Source organism: Hyperolius riggenbachi, chromosome 2, assembly GCF_040937935.1.
Source record: "Hyperolius riggenbachi isolate aHypRig1 chromosome 2, aHypRig1.pri, whole genome shotgun sequence".
Classification (NCBI taxonomy): Eukaryota; Metazoa; Chordata; class Amphibia; order Anura; family Hyperoliidae; genus Hyperolius; species Hyperolius riggenbachi.
In genome coordinates this window covers 279170333-279188521 of record NC_090647.1, presented here as the reverse complement: position 1 = coordinate 279188521, position 18189 = coordinate 279170333, and the positions used below count along the sequence as shown (strand labels likewise).

Here is an 18189-nt window from a genome sequence, read left to right as displayed (position 1 = left end):
ATTGGTTCCTCTGCACTCCCCAGCGCCATCTGCCGGCAGGAATTTCCCTCTACAGGTGCGTAGCACCTTTTGCTGGGTGCCTGCAATTACACGCTTGTGGAGGATTTCCGCCGTGTCAGCGCACGCGTTGTGCGCTGATCACGGAGAAAGTTCCACAATCGTTACAGATGCGTTTAGTTTGGTGGAGTTACCCTTTTAAATTCAGCTATATTTATTTCCTGTCAGTTACTTCATTGAGTTTGTCAGTAACTGCAGCAGTCTGGAACACTAAATGTTTGGGTCTGAAGCTGAGGAATAGTACACTGAACACTGGTTTGCTTTCATGTAGATCTGAGAATTTTGTATATGTAAATGTAATGGCAATTAAGAAAACAATATTATAATGGTGGAAACCAATACTGCTGTGAATTGTTAACGTTCATGAGGATTTGCCTGTTTAGATTACATTTTGAAATTCACTTTATGATTAAGTTTTTACCGTAATTTGTTTAATTAAAGTATTTTAGTATAATGGGGAACTTCCTGTGCAATCTTGGCTGAAACTGTCTGCAACTTTGTATATCTACTCTCAAATCCTATTTTCCTAAAGCTTAATTTGTCCACACAAGCACATGCAGCATTCCATAGATTATTGCTCTGCCAGGGACAAAATAATGCTCGTTTATTCAGAGAAAATAAATTACTGGTACTTGCTTACTATCGTTTGAAGTTATGCCGCCTATAGATTCATTATGGGTTAATGTTGTGTGTATTGGATATTTTTCCATAGGTCTCTGCACAAATTCTAAATCCTGGAAGCAAATCCAAGTCCTCTGTTGTGGCATTTCCAAAACTCAACAGTTCAGCTCGCAATCCAGTGTTTAGCTTCTGTCAGATCCTGAATACAGAGGATGAACAACTGCATCCTAATACTTTGATTTTTTTCCAAGTGTCTACAGTCGATTCAGATTCAAGAAGTTCCTCTATAATTGGTAATAAGATATCATGCCTTTTTTTTTTTACAAAACAGCAGAAAGTATTCAGTCACTTGTCCAGCAGTCATTTCTAAATACAGAAAAAAAGATAAAGAATAATGAAAACAGATGATTAATTTATTCTAAAGAAATTCTACTCGAGAAAAATGTATAGAGATGTGCGTAACTGATTTAAAAATCTTTGATTGTCTGAGATCATTCCATCATGCCTCTCTTCTGGTTCCTGCACAGGCTAAAGATATACACACACTGGTTTAAACTTGTGTGAGGGTAGCCATTAAGGACCACCTCAGCTGAGAATCCTGTGTACAGGAGTCCCCCAACATTGTTTAAAGATCTTCAGCAATGTGTGAAGTCCAACTGATCCCTGAGTGCATTTTCTCCGAATAACCCCATCCACCAAAAGCCACAATGCCGTGCACTGCAAATTATCTCTACCCTTGCCCCTCCATAGCAACGGACATGACGCTAGCCTCTAGGCTAGTGATGTATCTGTAAAGAACTTGGCCTCAAACTGTTGACCGAGTGATCAAGTCTTCAGAATAACGACACTAAAAGCTTATACTGTCAAATTTCTGTGACTGAAGTTACACTTTAAGCGTTGCAATATAATACCAACAAGAATTGAAAAAGATGTATAGAAGAATGAAAACCCAATCATAGAGTCTGGGGGGAAGCAGCATTACTCCATCTCAGTCTGTAGGATGGTTCTTAGATGGTCACTCTCTTTGAAAAATACAAAAACTGAGGCACTTCACTGACTCTTAACGAGGAAAGGAGTTTTATTTGGTCTGACCTGCCTGGACAAAATTATCCAATCAAAGGTAGTAGATATAACACAGTGGTTATAATTACTCCTTTAGGGCCTACACGCAGATTGGATGCAGAATGGATGCAGAAAAACTGACTCCAATGAATGCCTATGGGAAAATCTGCCTCATAAAAATTGCGTTTAGTGGAAACAGGCCCATATGCATTCATTGGAGTCAGTTTTTCTGCATCCATTCTGCATCCAATCTGCATGTAGTGGAAACAGGCCCTTAAAGTGTCAATAAATAAACTTTTACTACTGTATTGTATATAACAAAAATAGCAATACCTATATAAAAAGCCAGCATGATCATGCATCTTTGTTATCTAGCACCATGATAAACATTTCATAAAACTACATTTTAGTGGTCCTCTAGCCACAGCACCGGGGCATTTATGTACATACACATTAAGAAATCTGGTCACACTGGCACATATTAATATATGATATAACAGTTGTCTCCTCTTTAGAATTCAGCTGCACTATCAGGCAACATACACTTTATTGCTTGGCTGATTGCTCACTCAGCAGATCACTCTACATTTCAGGTAACCATTTGTCACAGGATAACATGAAGATTGCATTCATTCTTTGACACTGAATAAGTACATTTTTAAAAGCCTTTAAAGAAACAGCTCTGTGAGCCATGAAACATGCATCAAGTAAAAGGATTCTTTTTTACATAGAATTAGCGCTGAATGCACTATTATGTAGTTTTATGAAATGTTTGGTTAATGGTTCTGTCCATCATTTCTGATTAGATCATAAGGTATACCCAAATACAATTGTTTTTCATTTTAAACATTTTTTACTCATTCTTTTAGTGTTCGTATTCTACTAGGAGTGTAAAGCTGGAGACTAATGTACATATACTGTACACCCCAAACACATATAATCAAGTATCAACAAAAGAGTAAGAGACATCTAGTCTAGAGTACTATAATAAATAATAATAAAAAAGATGGCTTGGACCTGAAAAGGACAAGCATTACAAGACAACAGTGTGTGACACAGTGATTAATTACCGGTAGTTAAAGTAGTTCTCCCCATTTGTCACTCATAGGTCAAGCATACTTACCTCAGCCATATGCTTTGGCCTATCACTGTTTTTAGCAGTAAAGGGGAGATGTAATTGCATTATGTTTCCACTAAGTTTCCATCTACTGTAATTTTACGTGGCATCTGTGATATAATTAAACTTATTTTAGACCCATTACTGCATCACTGTACCAGTATGTTCTTTAAAATGCAAGAGCCCAAGCCAGGGCATTAAATAACGTAATACTTTAATTTGTTTACACCATTTTTCACGATGCAAACAGAACCGAATGAAGTATGTCCATACACTATGTCCGTTAGGACCTAACCCATAGAGTACTCTGGTGATATCAAGTTTAATCACCTGTGCTAATCTGGTCTATATGGTCTGTAGGATCAGTAAAGCACTTGTAAAAGATAAATAGTGCAAGTAAAAAGTGTTGTCATATCCAAGGCCAATAAAACGACTTATGGGATATACAACACGAGGTGTTTTGATATACAACATGAGAAGTGTTGTCATATCAAAATCAGAATCAGAATCATTTTATTTTGCCAAGCATGACTGGGTCAAGCCCGGAATTGGGTTTGGCACAATGGAGCAATACATAGAATGAAATGCGGGAAAGAAACATTAGAATGACAGTAATACCTCATACTCAAACATAGACGTACACAAATCTACAGTCAACATTAGATATACATATAGCTCAGTATTCATCTTACAAATACACCCACTACTGAAATCTACCGCTCCTATGCAGGTGGTAGGGCCCTGATAGAGGGTGGTAGAATATTAAGGGAGTTCAGGAGGCTAACGGCCATCGGGAAGAACGAGTTCTTGTGTCTGGTGGTCTTGGTGGGGATGGCTCGAAGTCTCCGACCCAGTGGAAGTGGGGTGAAAAAACAGTGGCCTGGGTGAGAGAGGTCGCTTGCAATCCTCAGTGCCCTGGCTCGCAGTCTTGTGTTATACAGGTGGTCAAGTGGAGGCAGAGGTCTCTCAATCACCCTCTCTGCCGACCTAATGATCTTCTGTAATTTGTGCCTGTCGCTGGCGGTGGCACCCACATACCAGACCAAGATGGCGGAGCAGAGGATCAATTCAATGGTGGCAGTGTAAAAGCATGTTAGGATCTCCTGCGCCATGCCAAACTTCCGCAGTTGGTGGAGGAATAAGAGTCTCTGCTGGGCTTTCCGTTAGGTTGACGTGATGTTGACCCTTCAACTGAGATCGTTGGAGATAGTGGTGCCCAGCAGGCGAGCGCAGGGCACTCTGGCCACCTCGGTGCCATCGATGTAGATGGGAGGAGGGGTAGGAGCCGACTTCCTAAAGTCAATTATAAGTTTGACGGTTTTGGCCGTGTTTAGCACCAGGCTGTTCTCCTTGCACCAGTGGCATAGACTTTCTACCTGCTGCTGGTACTCCTGGATGTTGTCCTTGGTGACAAGGCCAACAATGGTGGTGTCATCCGCAAATTTGATGACTTTGACAGAGTCTACCGTGGATCTGCAATGATTAGTGTAAAGGGAGAAGAGCAGCGGAGACAGGACGCAGCCCTGGGGTGCCCCTGTGTTGGTTATCACTTCTCGTGAGTAGATGTCCCCCAGCCTGACAACTTGGGATCTGTTAGAGAGAAAGTCAACGATCCATAGGCGTAGGGTGGGGTGGACCCCAAGTGCGGCCAGAACATTCTGGAGGGTGCGTGGGCATATGGTGTTAAATGCCGAGCAGAAGTCTAATAGCAGTATTCTGGCATACGCATCCTTCCTGTCCAGATGGTTCTAGATGTATTCCAGGCAGATGTTTAGAGCATCATCAGTGGACCTGTTTGCTCTGTAGGCAAACTGGAGTGGGTCTAGTAGGGGCAAGGTGGATAGCTTGAGGGTGGATAAGAAAACTCTCTCTAGGGTCTTCATGATAACGGACTTCAGGGCCACAGGCCTGAAGTTGTTGAGGTCAGAGATGCCTTGTTTCTTAGGAACAGGAATGATGGTGGACCTCTTGAAGCACGCAGGGACTCTGCCCTCTGTCAGTGACCTGCTGAAGATGGCGGAGAGGATAGGGGCAAGTTGCTCCGAACAAGATTTGAGGCAGGCTGGGGACACACCATCAGGTCCCGAGGCTTTCCTGGCATTTAGCGTAAACAGGAGGTGCCGAAAGTCTGCCTCCCTCACTTCCAGAGAGAGTGAGTCCTCACCTGGGTCGCTGTGCGCGGGGGCTGGGGGGAGGAGGTGGCGGGTGCCCCCCAGGCTCGGCCTGCTTTTCAAACCTGTGGTAGAATTTGCTTAGTTCTTCAGCTAATTCAGGGCTGGGTGTAGCATGTTGCGTGGGAGGCTTGTAGTTGGTGGCAGCCTTAAGCCCTTGCCATACAGCTCGTGAGTTGTTCGAGCGCAGGTTCTGCTTCATCCTCTCAGCAAACTCCTTTTTTGCGGCTCTCAGCTCTTGCTTCAGAGCGTTCCTTGCCTTCCTGAATTCCTCCTGGTTTCCCGCCTTGTGAGCCGCCTCTTTATGTTTCCGCAGTAGCCGTAGCTTGTTGGAGAACCACGGTTTGTTATTCGGGTTGACCTTGAAAGATTTGGTTGGGACGCAGGAGGCCTCACAGAAGCTGATGTATGAGGTGACGATGTCCGCCCACTCATCCAGGTCTGGAGCTGCCGAGGACTCCCAGTCCGTGCAATCAAAGCAGGCTTGAAGGTGGAGCTTGGCCTCGCTGGACCATACCTTGGAGGACTTCACGACCGGTTTTGCCGATTCCAGGAGCCTCCTGTAGGTGGGGATGAGATGCACAAGGCAGTGGTCGGAGGAGCCGAGTGCCGCCCCAGGGATAGCCTTGTAGGAATTCTTCAGTGGCCAATAAAAGGACTTATGGGATATACAACACGAGGTGTTTTGATATACAACATGAGAAGTGTTGTCATATCCAAGGCCAATAAAAGGACTTATGGGATATACAACATGAGGACAAATACTCAAAAGCAATGGAGGCCTTTGCTGAGCATCAGGGAAAAACCGCCCAGGCAGGTCTCTTTGATGGGTGGAGCTTAGCTAAAAATGCAGCTAAAAATGATGCTTTGGTAAGAAAAACAAAGTCCTGATGCTGTGAAACTGTTAAAGAAACACCAAGCCTTTTCAGTTCTGCTGAGTAGATTTTTAGTCCGGAGGTTCACTTTAATGGCCAGCTGTATGCACTGTTTCTCCCATGTTGCTTTCACTTACAGTAGTTAGTAGAAATCTGACGGAACTAATAGGTTTTAACTAGTCCATCTCTTCATGGGGATTCTCAGCATTTGATATATTCCTTACAAAAGCACTCCCTGGAAGAAACCTTTACAAAGATGCAGCCACCCCCCAATACAAACCCCCCCCCCACACACACACACACACACACCTGTTTGCACACTATTCTGACAGCTGGACTAAGCAATTGCCGTTCACTAGAGTAGGAGCTTTTTAAAATAAAGAAAAACCAGGGAATCCCACATCAGGAGATGGGCTAGTCCAAAACCTGTCAGTTCTGTCAGATTTCTACTACCTACTGTAAGTGACAGCAACATAGGAGAAAAGTCTTATAGACATGTACTTTTTATTTTTGTATTTTTGCATGTATTTAAAATTTTAACATTTTCCACGATCGTTGTCCTTAAGTATTTGTCAATTTGTGTGAAACATCTTCTTTATATACTTAGGAAACTGTATTCTCCGTGTGTTTAATGATGATACAAAACTTAATGTTGGTGGCTTTCAAATGAGACTGAGAACGGGCTTACCTTCCAAACTGCTAGACTCACTCGTACAAGCGGACTTACAGAAGTATCCAGCTTTTCCCTGCTGTACTCTCTTAGTTCGAATCCTTCCACACTTTGAGGCAAGTATAACTTTATTTTTAAAACCAATACATACTATTGCATTACAAAGTATGCTGACCTGTTGTCTTCTACCGGGCCTAAAATATCTCAATGTCAGTACCCAATATCACAATGTAAGTACCCAAAATTCACTAGCTACTTGTATGTTACACTGCACTCTAGTAGTTATAGCCTATGTTCTGATGAACAGCGAACCAGACCAATGTAAACTACCAAGCACAAACTGAACATTTTAAATAGTTTTCACTTATGCTATTAGCTTTCACTTATATTGACTTAATTTTCATCCATCAGCATTCAGCACATGTCAAACTGCACACCAAAGCACTGACATTTGCCTGTAAGTGGCCTCCTTGCCTAACACCCAGTGCTGACTGATCTGTCAGCTTTGATGTTCTTACCAGCTACCCAGTGGCAGTTCCTGTTGCCCATTCTGGTGTGATCTCGGATTGAACTTGACTACTTCAGATGCATTCTACTCATTACTATTCTCCTTGTTATCTTGTTGCACTTGTCTGCTGCCTGCCCTTACCTTAGCTTATGACCCCAACAATGATTGGCTGTTGATGCCCTGATCTTGGTTTGTGATCTCAACTATGCCATTGCCACCTGCCATAATTTCAGCCTGTTTCAACTCCATGGTGCTCAGTCATCTCCACATTGCAGCATTGCCCGTTGTCTCCTGTGACTGATGGGGTGGTCTGGCTATTAGGAAACAAAGTAGTCCACCATCCCTGAATTCCTGCTCATATTTGGTCTAGTTTTCAAGAACGCAGTCTCAGATAATAAGGTGGTGCAGTCTTACATAGGGCTGTTTAGAATCTGGGTCTTGGGTGCAGTGGGGTACCTACAGAGATATGAAGTTTTCACCATCTTTCACTAGCTCCTCTCACTTTTATCCTTTTTAAAAAAAGAAAAAGAAGAAAAGGGAGGGGAATGTGGAAAGAGACGGAGAGCGAATATAGTGTAGCATGTTTTTTAAACACAGGAGGGAGATAGATGTAAACAATTATACTCACTAAAGAGTGTTACACTATTTGCTGCACATTAGGCAGATGGGGAGAACAAACCCGACCCCACTTGGGATAGGACAAAATCCAGGGGTAAAAAAACTTTTAGGCTCCCTGCACACTGCATGCGATTCCGATTCCAATTTTTAATCGTTTTTTACATCCGATTCAGATTTTTAATCGTTACTGCATGCTGCGTTTTTTCCTCCATTTTTCTGTTGATTGCATTCAGGGAAATCGGAATTGCAAATCGGAAACGGAATCGGAATCGCAAAACAGATGTGGCGAACATCTCCAAATCCATGGGGCTTTTACTACTTCCGGGTCGCACTGACCCGGAGTAGTACGCCTGCGCTGCCCGGCAGAGCGCGTCCTAGATCGCGCTCCTGTTGCCGGGCACTCTCTGCGCATGTGCGTGACGTAATGAACAATGTCATGCTCATGCACGACAACAGGAGCGCGATCTAGGACACGCTCCGCCGGGCAGCGCAGGCGTACTACTCCGGGTCAGTGCGACCCGGACGTAGTAAAAGCCCCAGAGATGTTCGCCGGGGCGAACAGTTCGCCGCATCTCTACGTGCATGGAGCAAATAAACATTTTTTAGAGTCACTAAAATTATATAAAATGGTTAAAAAGAGGAGAGGCGATAAGGAGTTCATATCTAGCTCCTCTTTTTAAATGTTTTTTAACTATTTTATTTAATATTGGGCATCTAAAACTTAAAGGAATACTATCGATACCCAAGTGTTCTAAAATGACAATGTACAAATAATGTCTAAGTAGCTGTGTAAACATTTTCCTACTTTTCATGTTAAATATCAGAGGCAAAAGCTGTAATTTATTGAGGGTAGGATTTAGCTATATTGGAACAAATCAATTGCAGAAGGGGTGTCTGCTAATGCACCGCCAGAGTTGCATATCAGACTACAGAAAGCAAATATCAAACATATCAAACTCTGAAAGCAAAAACAATATGAAAAAGCTGTGACAATTAGTTACATTTCCTCTACTCTCTTCATACACTTCAGTCAGAAACAGAGCTCCCAACAGCTGCAGCTCCTGTGTCCTGTCTCTCTCTGTCACACACAGAGCTACACATAGAGTTAACTGGTCAAGTGTGAGGGGAATTTCCCCTCTCCTCATGGCTCAGTCAGCTGTCAGTTCAGTAAAGTTTGAATGTATTTTGCTAACAGTAAACAAAGAAGTTGCTACTAAAATGTATACACCAGTAATTAGCAGCACTTCCCAAACAATTTCTGTGTCAATTGAAAAAAAAATATGTGAATCGATAGTATTTCTTTAAGTGTTTTTTTTATCATTTTTTTTATTTTATTTAGATTTGGCTTGTGCAATGTAAATATACTGTAAGTGAATCTTCACTGTGTTCATTTTTAGTAAGGTTTTGAGTATTGTTTTAAATACATCAAACAGCATCCAGTCAGTTAAAAAAAATAAGCAATAAGATTTATTATAATCACCTTAATATGACAAATAGCAATGTGTGAGGCAGTGCAAGGGGTTTCCTGTGTTACACAAATGTTATTAGACTCCAGCAACTTTGGGCTGCTGCATTCAGAGGAATGAATATGGCATTTAACATGAAAACGACATCTCTTTCAAAGAGCAGCTGCAATAATCATATATACATGTGGATTCTAAAACTGTCTCCATTTTGCAAATGATAGTCATTGGCATATTTAGGTCACAGCACTGGAGCACATCTATGTTCATCTGAAAAGTGCTCAAGCATACAGTATTGTGTCACAAATGCAAACTATAGAGGGGAAGGAATTTGGTGCCCTGTATCTCAGAACAGAATCTGCTCCAGGCCAGCAGTACAACTGGGAAGAACTGCAAAAGGATAAATATCACAGCAAAACGGGAAATATCAAAATGCAGCTGAGAGACAGCCAGGAAAATATTATACCATGATATTTGTCCCTAGAAAGACATTATCCTTGGAAATCCCACCATTGCTCTGGTATACAATAAGGAAATGAATTACACACATAAAGAAGTATTTATATAGTTGAAGAATATTTTTTAAATAAATCTGTATTGGGAGAAATGCAGGGCTTGCCATTGCTTAATCTCTTTAAAAAATAGCCTTGCCAAACTGTCTGATCTTTTTACATTAGTACTTTCCAAGTCACAGACTTTAAAAGTAAAAGGATTCAGTGAGGAGTGCAGTGGTTACTTCACTTATACTCTTAGGCCTAGTGCACACCGGAGCGTTTCCGCTGCGGTTTGCGATCTGCTTGCGGGTGCGGATCTGCTAGGGTAATGCATTTCAATGGGGTGGTGCACACCAGAGCGGTAGGCGTTTTGCAGAAACGCATACTCCCGGGCTGCAGCAGATTTTGGATTGCGGATGCGTTTCTGCCTCAATGTTAAGTATAGGAAAAACGCAAACCGCCTGTCAAACCGCTTGGTATAGCGTTTTTGGAAGCGGATGCAGATGCGTTTTTTGTCAGAATCTGCTCTTCCAGGTCAAAGTGTACTTCCTGTTGTTCTGCTTTGCATGAGGGATTGCAGAGAAGGTTTGTGCAAGATGTCTGGCACGTGGTTTACCACAGAAAATTTAATAATTAAAATACAGAATAGTCCAGAGCTGTATGACAAGACATTGCCTGGACACAAAGATCATCAAAGGCTGCATGACATCTGGAGAAACATTGCCCATGAGTTCCTGGGTGAAAAATGGGAAAAATTGTCACCAAAGACTCAAGAAGCAAAAGGTGAGTGTATTTGTTAAACATGTGTTGTTAACTCTTTTAGGTTGACTCTTTTGGCACTGTGCTGACAATATGTGAAGACCCCTCCCCTGAAAGGTTAATTAGCTAATCCTAAGTGTCATTACCACATGTCTCTCTTGCAGTCTGTGTCTCTGTATAGGCATCTCTCAATCGGAACAGCACGTACATGTGTGTCTATGTATGCACATGTATTCTGCATGCGGTTGTGATATTACAGTAAAGAACATGATCATAGATTAACACATACAAAGAGGTTGACCTATTTTTTAATAGTAAAGTAAAGATCATAATGTAATCAAATTAAATGTCAACCTGTAATATTTACATACTTATCGGTTATGGCACAAAGTAATCTGCGAGTTTATCTCGCATTTGAATGGCAGAAATAGGCCCACGTAAGGTAGAAGGGGCAACATTTTGAAGAGCACAGGGTGGAATCTCCTCCTCCTCCTCTGTGTGCATGCCATCTAATGTTCTTACATAATTGTGTAAAACACATGTGGCCTTCACAACTGCAATAGCATACTGTGGTTGCATTTTTAGGGCAGTATGAAAAATGCGCCATTTGTTAGAAAGTATGCCAAAAGCACATTCCACCACTTGCCTGGCTTTGGTAAGGCGCTGATTAAACACTTTTTTTTTCAGAGACATATCTCTTTGGGCATAAGGCCGCATCACATGCTCGGATAGAGCAAATGCCTCATCAGCCACAAACACACATGGGTAAGGTGGGTGTTGTCTGTCAGGCCAGGGTCGTGGTGCTGGTAAGGTCATTTGGCCAGTTAGGAGTTTCAAGCCAAATCTGCTGTGTTGGAAAACAGCAGAATCATGTGAACTGCCGTAAGCACCCACATCCACATATATAAATTTTAAATTCGGATCCACCACAGCCATGAGCACAAGAGAGAAATATTTTTTATAATTGTAATACACACTGCCAGTGGCTGCAGGCATAACAATACGGACATGTTTCCCATCCACTGCTCCTAGGCAGTTAGGGAATTGATGCTTTTCCCAGAAATGCTGAATATTAGCCTCCCACATAGGTAGATCAGGAGGTGGCATAAATTCGGGCTGCAGTGTTTTCCAAATCAGTTTGCATGTGTCCAAAACCAGGTAGCGGATAGTAGATCTTCCCATCAGGAACTGATAATGCAGAGCTGCATATGAATGTCCTGTTGCCAGAAATCTGAAAAGTAATACAGAAATGTTTATTTGTTTTTTGTTCGAAGTTGGTCTCCTGCGCAAAAGATGGAAGTCTGTGCGAGACAGTTATAAAAAGGAGCTGGAGAAACAATATCAAGAATCTAAAAGTGGGTGTGGCAGTTCCCAAAGAACAAGATATAAATTCTGTGGGATTCTGGAATTTATGAGAAAACATCATGAGTCGGCTGAGTAAGTATGGCGCAAATGTACACCTATTACACTTCTGAAAAAAGTATCCGCTACAGCTGTAATATAAATACAAGTCACACAATGCATTGCAGGAGTGTGATAGACTCAATGTGATTCACTGCAGGTCATTTTACAGTAGGCCTTTGCTTAATATGATTGTTTACTAAGCTATTTATAGTGCGATTATCTGTCAGGAATCTGGTAGGATTTTGTGGACAAATACCAGTTGCCTTACACTCATGTGGATCTATTTGGCTGCAGTAGTGTCTGAATCACACACCACGAACAAGCATGTGTAGATTATACATTAATACTTCACTACAAACATGTGATCTGCATGATGACTCAGGGGCTGTGCCTTAAAGTAATACTCACAACATTTCTGCAGGAGAGAAAGGCAACTATGATTGTTGTACAGTTACACATGTACATCAATGACATTTTCTATTTTACATCACTGGCCTCTATACCAGTACTCAATTCTTCTCTTCTTCTTTACATTAGAACTGAAGATAGCCTGCCACCTGATCCTGATCCTGAGGAGGCGGAAATAGATGCAGGCCACAACACTAGCAGTGATCTGGAAGTGGATGATTTAACTCCACAGGATGGTGACACAGCTACACTGGATGAGAGTGACTCAACAACTGCTGATCAAACACAACCCAGTACACTAACTACTAGGCCACGCACAACTCACAGATCTAGTAGAGGTGTGAGGGCATCAACCCAAGGCAGGAGAATAGCAAGAGGTATGAGCAGGGCTGAATATGATCACAAGCTCATTACTTCTATTGAAAAGGCTGTGGATCATATGGAGAAGCGAGAGGAGGAAATCAAACAATTAAAAGAGCCATGCACCCAGTATCTGCTAAGTTTAGTGCCATTGTTACAGAAAGTGCCACCAGATAAGCAATGGGCAGCCAGACATGCCATATCTGAGACCCTGGGCAAATTTTTGCAAACTCAGAGCCAGGCAGAAGAAAATAGCTCCAACTATGTCACTCAACAACACATGCCTCATGCCACTCCTCAGTATCATTCATACCCACAACCATCTTACCAGAGTCACCGTATGTATGACCCACCTAGTTACCCACCTATGCATATGGCAACCCGGCCATATGGGCAGCAGCCACATTATCCTATGACAGGACCTATGCGTTTTGAGCAAGCTAATAGGTATCAAAGATCAGACACTCCAGTGTACACTGATTTATCAGCTCAGACCCAGCCACAAACTACTTCAGAATCAGCTACACAAGCTTTCATTCATGACACTGGAAGCATGTCTGATTATCTTGCACAACATGAGTAGGAAGTGTGCCTTATAGGTAGTGTAAATCGTTATATTTTATGTTAATATTTTAAAGTTAGTTTCACATACCTCAAAGTTATGAGGAGACGCTCCGTTGGAGTGATTGCACGGCGATAATTAGTATCTTGTCTTTGAAGGGCATCCTTCAATTTGGACAGTAGACAATCAAAACTGTCAAAAATACAGATGTATATGTAATTTGTTGATGATGTTTGTGATATAAAAGCATTCTTTTTTGAACATATACATTCTATGTTTGCAAAAATACCTTCATGACAACATGGCCTAAAGAATTATTTGGGCAACCACTACCAAAAACAAATAAAATAATGTCGCTGGCCACAACAAGTGTCTTTACTGAGTTTCTGCTGTTCATAGGTGCATGATATTGGTATAGGTATAAATGTGTGTTACGTGGGGTTATTACCTTAGGTTATTGTTCAAAAATGATGTATGCTTATATACTATAGTAGTTACTGGGTAGTCCAAAAAAGCAATAGGTGTTAGGCAGTGTATGCATAACACACCAGGAACAAGCATAATGGTAATCTTAGTCTTTTAATGCATATACATGATTGCTGAGTGTGTTGGTTTGTACATTGGAGTCCAACAGAGTGTTAAATAAGGCTCAGCAATGACTGCAACATTCATTATTTAAATAACAAGAATGCCAAATGGTACAGAACAAACAAAACAACTCTTACCTGCCCATAGACATTCTGGTGTAGCCAAAGAACTTGTCTGGATGCTGCCTCAAGTCACGATAGAGTGTCCAAAATTGACCCTTCCTGCGCCGCTGTTGCAGTATGGGATGCACCCAGTATCTCCGTGTCCTTGGCCTGCGTCTCATATATGCTGCTACACATATTAGTAATAGCAAATCAGGATACATTTTCTCTCTCCACAAAAACAACTCACTCTCAAACACTATGTCACCTCTCCTCAACTAACCCACAATGCTGTGAAGGAGCACTCCCTTTTTATATTGGTACTTGCACTTTAATTCCTTCATTTGATCCACATGTCATCAATATATCTAATTTTTAGCCTTTGGTTCAACTCTTTCTACCTTTTTCCTTAAAAAACGCAAAACGCAAAACGCTAGAAAAACGCATGCTAAACGCCACCGCAAAACGCAAAACGCTAGCAAAACGCAGCTAAAAAAACAGACAAAGCGTTCAGAAAAACGCTAGCGTTTTGCGGATCTGCTTGCGGTTTTTGGTGTGCACCAGGCCACAGTGTTCGTTGAGGGGGAGGTTAGTGTTAGGCATAGATGGGGAGAGGTTAATGTTAGGCATAGATGGGGGAGGTATGCATAGATGCAGGTAAAGTGTGAAAATAGAATAAGGTAGGGTGATAGTAGAATATCAGTAAAACTACCGATATTATTCTATTGATAACAGATGAAAGTAGAATTATGATAGTAAAATATCTGTAAAATTACAGATCATTCTACTATCTGCAATAGCTCAAGCAATAGCTTGAGCCCATTTTTCCTTGCTTAGTTAATGTCATAGCTTTTTCTCAGTAAAGAAATGTATTCATGATCTTGAGCACAAATTTAAGAGTATGTAAAAACGTCCATTGTCATGGTTCAGCAATCTGCCATGCTGGAACAAGAACTACTATTATTCAGCACCTCCTGTCACCTGACACATACTATCACCTTATCCTCTCCAAAGAGCAGAACAGGCTGTAGTCATCCAGCATTTCTGTACAACAATCTTTCCTATAAAGTGCAAAGTAGTAAGGAAGGTCCGCAACGATGTCTCTTTCCAAGGCTCAATCCTTATTCAGGACATATCCTCAAGACAGTAAAAAAAGCACAGCTGACATGTTTCGGGCCAAACATGCCCTTAATCATATGAGCTATGATTAAGGGCATGTTTGGCCCGAAACATGTCAGCTGTGCTTTCTTTACTGTCATGAGGATATGTCCTGAATAAAGATTGAGCATTGGAAAGAGACATCGTTGCGGACCTTCCTTACTACTTTGCATTTTGACTGGATTAAGCAGCTAAGGGTCCAGCACTGTCTCTGGCAGCTCACAGTGCAGCGGTGAACTTTCCCTTATCACAATCTCTCCTATAACTGATTGTGTTGGTTAGGATATTAGGGTTGGTATCAGGCAGGGGATAATTTGCTAAGTGGCATCCTCCAATACAAGAACCTCAGTTTTGTCAGCATTTGGTTTAATCCAGTTGCCGTTCATCCATTACGGAAGCTCATTGTGAGGATCCGCTGGGCTGCCTGCGCAGGCAGGCAGCCTTTTGACCACTGTTCAGATCTGCATTCTGCAGGTCTCTGGAAGAGAGACCTTTTGTCAGTTGTGCAGCTTGCTGCTGAGGAATTTGCATATGTTTGTCATGCAGATTGCCTAGCCACATCCCCTGTGGGCTTGCTCTATAAAGAGCTATGTTTCCCACAGTAAGTTGCTGGTCATAAGAGTTAGATCCTGTGTAAAACTCGCCTGGAGTGTCAGCCTTGCTCTTTGTTGAAGATTAGCCTAGAGTATCCCTGGAACTGCACTAGGCAGGTTTCCCTAGTGCAGTTAGGATTGCTTATCTGTTTTGTTTGTCTGTTGCGATTGTCCTGTCCCAGCGGTGGTCGACAGGAAATCGTTCTGTGTGTTTGGGTGCTAACCGGAACAGCAGTTGTTACTGGTAGCCCCTTCTGATCTGTTTCCCTGGATTGCACCAGCCTCTTGCGCTAGTGCTGTGGATCCTTCTGTTCTGCTACTCTGTACTTGGATCGCACTAGCATCTTGCGCTAGCGCTGTGGATCCTTCTCTTCTGTCTTCCTGGATCGCACTAGCCACTTGCGTTAGTGCTGTGGATGTTTCTGGTCTGCTACTCTGTACTTGGATCGCACTAGCATCTTGTGCTAGCACTGTGGATCCTTCTGTTCTGTCTTCCTGGATCGCGCTAGCCACTTTCGCTAGTGCTGTGGATCCTATCGTTCGCTTATTCATGTTTTCGTGTGTCTTTCTTGTCGGCTATGAATGCTTGCTGGAGGCTCGGTGAGGTAACCGTTAAGCAAGCGCTCGCGTCCTCTGTTTCATGTTTGTCTGTCGGTGGTTAGTTAGGCGTGCTTGTCTCTATTGTGCTTATCACGTGGAGACCGCGCATAAACGCGTGCACTGTTGCGAATGAGTGCGGTGTTCACGTTTAGCTAGCGTTTGTTATTTTCCATATCTCCTCATTGTATGATTTGCTGTGCCTTTGCTACTCTTGTGCTCTGCCTTGCTGTAGCCTTGTTTCACCTCTGGCAATCGCCTCTCTCGCGATTGCGTTCCTGCTTCATATCTGCTGTGGTGTGTGCACCGTCGCGGGTTGGCGACTAGTTTGGTGCACACACATACAATCTGTCTCAGTGCTCATTCTCAATCGCCTCTCTTGCGATTGCGTTTCTTCCCTTCGTACAATTCCTGTCTGGCGTGTGTGGTAGGGCAGAGGAGCTGTTCCTCTGCACTCCACAGCTCCACCTGCCGACAGGAATTTCCCTCTACAGGTGCATTGCACCTTTTGCTGGGTTCCCGCAAATTATACGCTTGTGGAGAATTCCACAATCGTTACACTCATCTTAGCCCGCATTTATTTTTGGAGTAGGGTCTGTCATGCCAGGTTTGAATTATAAATATAGCTGGGTGTCATCAGCATAGCAGTGGTATGTCAGACCATGATGGATTAGAACTTGTAGTAGGCACTAAACTGCTTTGCTGCCAAGAGCTCTTAGGTTGTGGCTTCCAGGTTAATTTTCCATAATCAAAAGACAGAGAAGCCACAGAATGGAGAGGAGCATGCTGAGTCAGGTGGAACTTAAAGTCTGGTTAAGGTTAGTGTTAGACTGTTTCACATATATACTATTTATCTTTTTTCTTTGTTTGGTTGTGTGGAACACCTATCTTTACACAATGGCTTTCTTCTCTTTTTTACATTGGCCACATGACATCTTGCTGATGGATGGCTAGTATGCTCTTGTTTCACTACAGCCATGTGGCTCATGATTGGTGATGAGCCATTTGATCTGCATAGTTTTTTCCTTTTCTGGAATACTAATGGGTAACTTTTTCTTCACATTGGATCTTTCTTGTTTTATTTTATTTTTTCCGCTCTCTTGTTTTCCACATTCATTCATATTTTTTTTTCTGGTGTGTTGTTACTAAATCACATTGAAAGTGATTTTTGTTGATTTTAATGTATATGTATTTGTTTAATTTATAGATAATTCTCTATGCTTTGTAAAGGCCTGACGAACTAAAATTTTGGAAACAGATCGCTATTTTGTGGCTTAACTTGATTTAAATCGATCCTCCTATAAAGAAACCTGGAACTTAAAGTCTGAGCAGGCAGAGATAGATTGGTGACATAAAGGTTTGGTCAGTAATCATTGCAGATGTTAATGCAGGTTTCATATTTAGATTTGAAGGCAGTCTTGAAGGCAAATTCCATTACATTGACAAGCATTGTCATTGTCAGATGATTACGCGTGAAAGCCAAACCCATGTAAAAACATGTACCATGGCTCTGGCTCCCAATCCTTTATTCCTCCGGGTCCGTCAGTATCACACGGGTAAGAGTAGCTCAGGGAATGGGGTTAAAGCAGGTATGGAAGCAAAACCATTACTTACCAACACCCGGGGGTTCCCCTAAGTAGCTGAGTCAACCTCGCCAGCTGCAGCAACATCTCCCACAAACATCCATGATCAAGTTGATCTGTTCTAAACAACATACAGTATGTTGGGGTCTGTACAGCAGCTGGGATCAGTTTTAATCCACAAATATGATTAAATAACCAAGAGAATGGTTGCATTTTGGTTGTTTCTGATTAGTCAGCAGCAGAATTAATTGCAGATCAATGGACGAACCAGACATTTGGATTTGATTGTTGCTTGATCAGCAGTGAATATTGGGTTATGTATACAAGCACTAAGTAATTTACAGATTTGGAAAGATGTTTTATCATATTCATAGTAATTACTCTGTAGATTCTGGTATCTAGTGTAATGTCAGTGAATAA

The 18189-nt window shown here is 42.1% G+C and overlaps 2 protein-coding genes across 3 annotated transcripts in view; both read left to right on the top strand.

Moving 5' to 3' along the window:
- Nucleotides 1–18189, top strand: part of LOC137546374 (uncharacterized) — a 485946-nt gene that overhangs the window by 292804 nt on the left and 174953 nt on the right. For both annotated transcript variants that reach the window (XM_068268752.1, XM_068268753.1), the window contains exons 21-22: nt 770–971; nt 6511–6689. In XM_068268752.1, the coding sequence (XP_068124853.1) occupies nt 770–971; nt 6511–6689 (381 nt within the window). The remainder of the gene's footprint in view (nt 1–769; nt 972–6510; nt 6690–18189) is intronic.
- On the top strand, nt 9924–13845 carry LOC137546373 (uncharacterized). Its single transcript, XM_068268751.1, has 3 exons — nt 9924–10439; nt 11690–11852; nt 12357–13845. Exons 1-3 carry the CDS (start codon nt 10154–10156, stop codon nt 13168–13170), a joined length of 1263 nt encoding a protein of 420 aa, XP_068124852.1. The 5' UTR covers nt 9924–10153; the 3' UTR covers nt 13171–13845.